General features: G+C 32.5%; 1 protein-coding gene across 1 annotated transcript; it reads right to left on the bottom strand.

The window, feature by feature from the left end:
• Positions 1–2178: 2178 nt before the first annotated feature.
• LOC147384362 (uncharacterized) lies at positions 2179–6165 on the bottom strand. Its single transcript, XM_086424915.1, has 12 exons — positions 5434–6165; positions 5262–5323; positions 4855–5100; positions 4241–4342; positions 3990–4076; positions 3501–3629; positions 3252–3413; positions 3076–3168; positions 2822–2986; positions 2605–2736; positions 2337–2513; positions 2179–2244 (listed from the first exon to the last, which is right to left on the bottom strand). The coding sequence occupies exons 2-12, from the start codon at positions 5319–5321 to the stop codon at positions 2179–2181; spliced, it is 1419 nt and encodes a 472-aa protein (XP_086281041.1). The 5' UTR covers positions 5322–5323; positions 5434–6165.
• Between the last annotated feature and the right edge of the window lie 2257 nt (positions 6166–8422).

Genomic DNA, 8422 nt, shown 5'->3' on the forward strand with positions numbered 1-8422 from the left:
CACAAACTTGACGGAAATGGGTCGAAACCCTAGGGTGGAGAAGTGGCTGTCGTTTGGGGTTTCTTAGAGAAGAAGAGGAAAGAATGAAATAAAAGAAATCAGATTCCTTTTTATAATAAAGCTGAGGGGCATACTTGTAATTTCCCCCTTATTTTTAGTTTCGACCGTAACTTAACTATTCGGACTCGGAAAGCGACAAACGAATATACCATTTCGAATAATTTTTCGCTACGGATCTAATGGTGTCATCAAATCTTTTCGATTCTTGCTCTAACGAAATTCTACTATTTTGGGTCCCACTTAACACGAAATTCGAGGATTCTATAACTTCTCCATCCGAATTCGAATTCGGACTTGCTTACAGGCTAATGTATATATTTCGATCCTTTTGAATCTAATGGAGAAGTTGATTTTTCTTGAAATTAATCATAACAAAATCCGAGTATTTTACTCTAAGTCTCTCCTTCGATATTTTCTTCCAAATCTCACCATTTAATTTCCTCGAGATATGAGTTGAAAATCCGGGGTGTTACACCCCACATGACAAAGAACTCTACATCAGTTGGAGAGTAATATTTATGGTACAACGTACTCCTCACCAATCCAGATTTCTTTTGCGTACTGGGCGATTGTCTAGTCACTGTAGAATTAACATGCATTGCTTTCGCAACAACATATTAACCGATGAAATTGTAACAGAAAAATTAGCAATTTCTCTCAATGGCCCACCAATTTCACATCCCATGGCCAGCACCTACAGTGACAGTCGAAAAGTTGAACTCCAAAATTTTCCGAAGATGAAAATATAAAGCCTTATAATGATTGTAAGTACATATGAATGAAACAAACCTTTTGGCCATGTTTTAGGCCTAATTGTAAAGCAAGAAAGTGCTCATGCCGTTTGATACTCATGCATAGTGCTCATGGATTGTTCTAAAGCAGCAATGGGTTTCTCAGCCACTAAAAGGACTCATAGGAAGGCTAAAGCCCAATACATGATTATTCTGACAAACACATAAAGATGATCTAAAAGATCCTCTATTGCCTTGTCAACTTTTTAAACACTACATAAATTGATGAAAAATAATTTACAAGCGACACATTTAATATTGTGATGAAATTAACCAAACTTAGTTTTTCAACAAAAACTTTAGAATCTAAACATACTTACTTAAATTCTCAAGTCTATAGTAACAAAATTAATCTTCAAAGTCAGAAGAACTGTCATCGTCTTCATCCGACATAGCGTAAGTAGATGCATAGTTGGGATCGTTATCAACTTCATGTGATGAAATCCTTAGAACTCGTCTACACATTCTTGATACCTCAGCTCGTAACCTCATAACTGCCGCATGGAGTGAATATAGGTTATGACGCGGCATCGAAATCGCACGTCTTTTTGGGATAGGTACTTGCACAAGTTTGGATTCTTTAATCAATTTCTTTGAATCCCTCACAAGTAGAATCTATTCGCGTTCCAGCATGTGCTTTTTATATGCATCTCCCGTCCGAAATCCACGACGCATATTCTCATCGTGATTCATTGCAGCTTCTAAATAGGAATAAAATTTGGATTCTTTCCCTGAATAAGATTATATGATGAAGGTGAAGTCTATAACTATTAATGGAGCTATTAAGTGCATTTACATTGATATTTAATACTTACGAAATGACATTTAATTCCTCATGAATGCTTATAACACCATATTTTCTTTTGCCCATCTAACTCCCTGCACAGAAATTAATCAATTTATCACTTTATTTATTAGGATCAATAAATGCAGATTAACACTGCTACATACATAATATCCACATGTCTCAAAAGGTGGATACTATGTTTAAGGTTGATTGGACGTGAACTAATAGTTTCAAATAATAGATATTACTTACCAAACTTCATTTAACTCATCATGAATGATTGTGTCACCATGCAACTATATTATACTATTTAATTTTGTCTACATAACTCTTTACGAAATTTTATGTATAATCTATAATTTTAATAGGGTCAATAAACGTAGATTAGGATTTCTACCTTAAACGTGAAGACCATAATTTTGCATTTTTCAACATCGATCTTCCCAACCACCCAATTGGTTATGACTTCCAAATATTTAATTCATGCACAATTACATTGTCGATAACAATGTAATGAACAAAAATAAGAACAAAAAACTTTTAAGGTAATGCCATCTGTATAACCACCTCAAGAATAGTCCGCAACCTGAAGTAGGACATATCTTCCTACAAAGAGTGATGTGTAAAACAATCATCAATCTTACTAATTGAATGTTTCCAAATTAAGTTAAAAATAGATAAATGGGATATAGTAGTACCTGATTGAAATTAAATTCCAACCCGCGGCTTGCGTAATCAATATATTTTAAAATAAACATTCCACAATCCCATGTATTGGTTTGTTTGGGAATGTTCTTACGATCGTAACAAGGCCAATGTGGGATGTCAATCTTCGCTGACCCCATCTGCTCGAGTACTATCGGGAAAAATTCTTTCTACGCATTAACAAATTATAATGTGATAAGTACTTGTGGAATTCCTTACTAAATTAGCGTAATAATTATTAAATAACTTATCAATACATACCAATGCTTTAATTTCAACTTTATAGACTGACATACAGTCCTTAGAGAGGGAATCCAAAAATTCTAATTTCTTATTTTTTATGTCCAATATTGCAACGGCCCAATGAGCGTGTGCGTGAATGGGAAAAAATACCTAGTGATTAATAACAATGTGAGAATGAGAGGTAATTTAACAACAAAATAAATATACGGAGGCACGAGACAAGAAAAAAACAAACCTTATCACAAGATGTTATATGATATTTAAGATAGTCAGGTCTGGTAAACGCTTTCAGGTTTTTATTTAGTTGGAATTTTTCGCCCGACACACTCTCAAAATTATTCAACAAGACCTTACCCACTGACCAGCCAGAGTAATCTTCTTGAGCTTCCTTAAGTAATACCTACACCGATTAATGAAAAAGACTTTATAAAGATATATACATCTAACTTAAAGATATGTAAATGATGTGTCTATATCAATTGGACGTACAATATACATTGGACTAAAGAAATGACATTTGAGAAAATGATCTGGATGTTGCAACTCTCTCCTTTTAAGAAATTTACAATATCCATCGATTATCTGTGTGGCAACAAAGTCAGAGAAATATTTAATCATTCTAGAATTCTCAAAAAAATTAAAATTAAAATATGGAAAAATGTTACCTGATCGTCCAACCACCCAACCCCCCTAAGTGAATCAATAGATGCGCTCGGAATATAATACCCGTCTTCCAAATTTATATCAGCGTGATGTGAATTTATCAACGTTAATTCTTCGTTGGTAAAGGGGCGCTTAGGATCATGAAAATAATTACGAGCGCATCTCTACAAATTAGTACGTAAAATAATTACATATCATTCATAATAATATTAGAACAAACATAATCAAAATGAAATCTGAAACATGCATACATCCCACTTCAACTCTTTGCATATCTTCTTCTTTTTTCGTATATCTAAGGGTGCATAGGGTGGCTTCAAATATACTGAAGGTTTCACATCTCTTTTAGACTTCACAGGGTTCATGGAATACCCACCCTCCTACAACAAATGACAACATTGCATAAATTACTCGTATTCGTATGGTACTTCACACCTTTAAAATATGAAGTTAACAATTACGTATGAATAACGAACTGATTGTATTTAAATTGACCATGATATAACATTTCAAATAATATATTTTTTAAAATTTATACATCTTATTCGCTAAAGAAATCAATTGATACGAGGATTAAAAATTTCATTTCATCCTAACAATTTAAACGACATGCAATAAGAAACTGTAAATGTGCATAGATACACATTTCAAATCAAAGAAATTGATTGAAAATCTTACAACATAATAAATATACCGGATAAATCCCAAGAGGGGATATTGTAAGACAAACGACCACACACCTTTTGATCAAAATCAGATGAATTCCCCCTAGCTAGAATGTTGTTGTCTTCAGACTCTAGCTTTATAAGAGGAGATGAGGATTCAGCCTATAAAAAATAAAAGTTAGACAGGTATTATTGAAGATGCGTTTATTATATAGATAACAATTTCCTAACCAAAAACATATAAGTCTAAAAATTAGACAAAACATGAAGTCGAATGTGAGTGATTTTTTCTACATTAAAATTTTAAATATTAAGTATATACATACCTTATCAGCGTCGAATTTGAATTCTGAATTTTGTTCATTATTGAGATAATTACTTTTCAAAATATTAGGCGAACTACGTCCGTTATCAACTTTAGTAGACAGCTGAATAAGAAGAATAAAAAATGATCATAAAACCAACTCACATGAAATATTTATTGAACATTTTAAATATTGTTCATGCAAGGTACCTTGTATTTTGTGGAGGAAGAGAATGATACTTCAGCTGAATGGTTCATTGGCATTGTTTCAAATGTCTTTTTAGCATCGATTCCAATTTCTTCTTCGTAAGGTGGATACTCATTTGTGGAAGTATTCGTTGAGGGAGATGCCTTGTGTATACCAAAAGGAACACTAGAGCCCATTGTCGGAGGCGATGACTTAGGTATACCTAAAGGATCGTCTAAGCCCTTGGTAGGGGTCGATGCCTTAGGCATATCTGAAGGATCGACAGAGGTGTTGGTATGGGGAGATGACTTGGTTTTCGAAGGTGCAAAGTCCGAGGCTTTATCGAATTTAACGTTATACTGTTTGATATTAAAACAAACATTCATAATGATTTCGAAGTGGATGTAACCTATTATGTGGATTTATCACATATAGTAGAGAAACAATACCTTAGGGCCAGATTCATTATATGACTTCAAACATTTGATGTCCTTTTTCAATTCTTGGATAACTTTAGAATGATCTTTCAACTTCTGTTCCATCACCGTCATTTTCTTCTTCAACTTATCAACCTCCTCTAAGTTTTTCCTTTTAGACCGAACACCATTTTCCTCTTTCCTCTTATAACCCTTACAAAATGGAGCAAGAACAGCCTCACAAAGTTCATGATCGGTCAATTTCAACTTATTGATAATCTGTTAAAGATGATACATGCATATAAAAAATTTGTATTAGATGGAGGTATATATATATATACGATTGAAATCGTAGTTCAATAATTCATACCGTGCAATTGACAAACTTATCGACGTAAAATTGTCGTTCCTCATTTAAATAATAAGGATACTTCAGGTACCTTGGAAAATGATTGGCAAATATGCGGGGGGCTATTACAGGTATATGTTCGAATGCCCATACCTACAAGTGCATAAGAATACAGGACGAGTGCTTAAATAAACATCAATAGTTTATAAAAGTAGTACTTCGAAGTAAGATTAAATTAATAACTCAAATTTTTCTTTACCTACCTGAAGCACCAATGCACAACCATAGAAATGTACATGTTTACCAGTTTCCTTAAACTTCGTCGCACAGATGCGTAAAGACTTTAAAAGGTGGTTGTGTACTAATCTGCCCCATGGGATCCTATTGAAGATCTCATCGCACCATACCATACTTAAAAGTTCTTTGTTTATCTTCAGTCTGTCCTTAGGAAGTAAAAATGTAATAACTATGTATAATAAAAATATTTTTTTAAATTCAATAATATTTTCATTTTTTAAGACTGTATTAAGTATAGTCTCAAAAGAATCTAAGGTTATCTCTGTTGGCACGTCAAAGTACTTATTCCAAAATAATTGTACACAAAGCTCGTCTTTCTTTGAGAGAGAACCGATTCCATCACTACTATACAAACCTCCCAAAGCTAATATCAATGCAACCTCACCTTCTGAAATAGAAATATCTTTAATTTCAAATGAAAAATAACCATTTTTAGGATTAAATTTCTCTATGAGAAGAAAAATCAAATTGCTACACATTGGGACGCGTGGCATAGATAGTAGTGGAGCAAAACAAGTAGAATTTAAACATGTCTTCTGCTCAAATGTTAAATTTGAGAAGAATTGTGAAAATCTTTCCGCGTTACACACAACACGTGCCTGCAAAATATATATTGCTATGTCATCGTATTTTTCAAAATGTAAAAAAATATGATACTTAATGTCATAAAAAGAGGATAACATACCATGTCAACGTGGATGAAAGACTATTTCCAATACGATTGACCTAACGTAGACCCATTCAAAATAATTAATTAATTTCATAAGCAATACAATATAATATCAGAATGATACTTTTGACATTATATCATAATGTATTGTATATAATGTCGGAAGGAACCTTCTGACGTGAGATTAAAAAAATATTTAGACAATGTCAGAAGAATCCTTTTGACATTAAATTCATAACAAAAATAAATTATATCAAAATGATTCTCTATGTACAATTTACATTTGACTAAAATAGTTCTGATCTAATGTCAGAAGGCTTCTCCTGACATTGGTTAAAATAGTTCTGATCTAATGTCAGAAGGCTCCTTCTGACATTGAGTAAAATAGTTCTGATCTAATGTCAAAAGGAGCCTTTTGACATTGACTATAATAGTTCTGATCTCCTTCTGACTTTTACTAAAATAGTTTTGATCTAATGTCAAAAGGAGCTTTCTGACATTGAGTCAAATAGTTCTGATCTAATGTCAAAATGTGCCTTTTGACATTGACTAAAATAGTTCTGATCTTATGTCAAAAAGCACCTTTTGACATTGACTAAAATAGTTTTGATCTTATGTCAAAAAACACCTTGTTACAGTCCTTTCATTATCCTGAAAATATCATGGTTTAATGATATGAGGACTACATCTTTTTTCCCCTAAACGTAATTAAATTCATCAATAATAAACTTTCACTATGAATAATTTGCATTCCATTGGTAGAAAGAAAAAAATTATAAATTAAAATCAAATAAAATTGTCACCTTGAAGTATTCAATTTTTCCAAGGTTCCTGTTGAAAGAGATTTAACAACAAGCAAATAATGACAATAATTAATAAAAAGTCAAAAAAGAATTTGGACAAAATATTATGGAAAGTTTAGGGTTCGAATACTCCAAAACACAAACACAAACACTTTCGATTCAAATTTCTCAAAATCTCCACAACGGAGAGAGATAGAAAGAGACTTGAATCGAAATTATTTTAACAATCTCCACAACAAAGAAAGACAAATTTGGAGAAACTTGCAAGTTTCTCACGTTCTCCACAATGGAAAGAGATAGAGAGAGGGAGAGGGAAACTTGCAATATTTTCTACATCTCCCCAACGGAGAATCTCCACAACAAAGAAAGATAAATACGGAGAAAGTTGCAAGTTTCTCACGTTCTCACAACGGAGAGAGAGAGAGAGAGAAGGTAACTTACAATATTTTCAAGATCTCCCCAATGGAGAGAGAGAGAGAGAGGGTAACTTACAATGTTTTCAAGATCTCCCCAATGAGAGAGAGAGAGAGAGAGAGAGAGAGAGAGAGAGGTGGCACTCTTCGTCTTGGACTTGTTGCAGAACAAGGAAACCCTTTCAGCTGAAATTACAGACATTTTAATGAAAGAGACGAGGATAAAATGGTAATTTCAGTCAAAATTAACAAAAGGGCATTTTCGAAATAAAAAAGTAATGGATTACTGTTTTTACCGTTTTGGTAAAATAAATTAATTCCGAAAACGGTAAATTTACCGTTTTCGAAATTAATTGCTACAGTGTACCGTTTTGGTAAATATTTTCCAAAACTGTACCGTTTTGGTAATTTTTTCTATTATATATCTATATATAAAATTTTTGTTGTGTAACATGAATACATAATATACATATTATATCGGAACGGATATTATTGAATCGGATTTCACAACATCCGAATTAGTATATGAAATTCATTCGAATTTTAAAATAACATCCAAATCCGATATCCGAAAATTTCGAATAATATCTAATTTTTTGAATTCAGATTCAGATTTCGACTATCCATTGACACCCCTATGTGGTTTGAATTTACAAATTGACAAGGATATTTTCATCATTTGAATCACAAATTTGTTGGGATTTAATGCTCCCGCAATCACAATTTCGAGAAGTAACTGCGTTATTTTTTATGCTATCTTTATCAAGAGTTAACCATTGTACCCATCTATAAAATTGAACGTTTGGTATTTCGAAGTATTTTCGATAATTATGTTCATATTAGAAAAAAAAAAAAACTCGTTTTTGGGACAAGTTTTGTCCAAGTCTCAAAAATCTACACAAATATTGATTTACCCATTTTTCTTCTTTATTAATGCAAAGTTTGCTAATCATTCCGGATAACTGTTTTTCTCTAACAAACTTGGCCTTAATCAGTTTCTCAACTTCTTGTTTGATCTGCAATTCCAATTCATATTTGAATTTTCGAAATGCCTATTTAACTGGCTTAA

This window comes from Akebia trifoliata, chromosome 15 (assembly GCF_017979445.1).
Source record: "Akebia trifoliata isolate Shusen 1 chromosome 15, ASM1797944v1, whole genome shotgun sequence".
Classification (NCBI taxonomy): Eukaryota; Viridiplantae; Streptophyta; class Magnoliopsida; order Ranunculales; family Lardizabalaceae; genus Akebia; species Akebia trifoliata.

Excerpts from the sequence above, each read along its gene's own strand:
- LOC147384362 (XM_086424915.1), bottom strand. The coding sequence starts at position 5,321 with ATGGGCATTCGAACATATACCTGTAATAGCCCCCCGCATATTTGCCAA. Across the intron at positions 5,101-5,261 it reads TTTGCCAATCATTTTCCAAG|ATTATCAATAAGTTGAAATT; the intron begins GTACCTGAAGTA and ends CATCTTTAACAG. Across the intron at positions 4,343-4,854 it reads ATAATGAATCTGGCCCTAAG|CTGTCTACTAAAGTTGATAA; the intron begins GTATTGTTTCTC and ends CTTCTTATTCAG.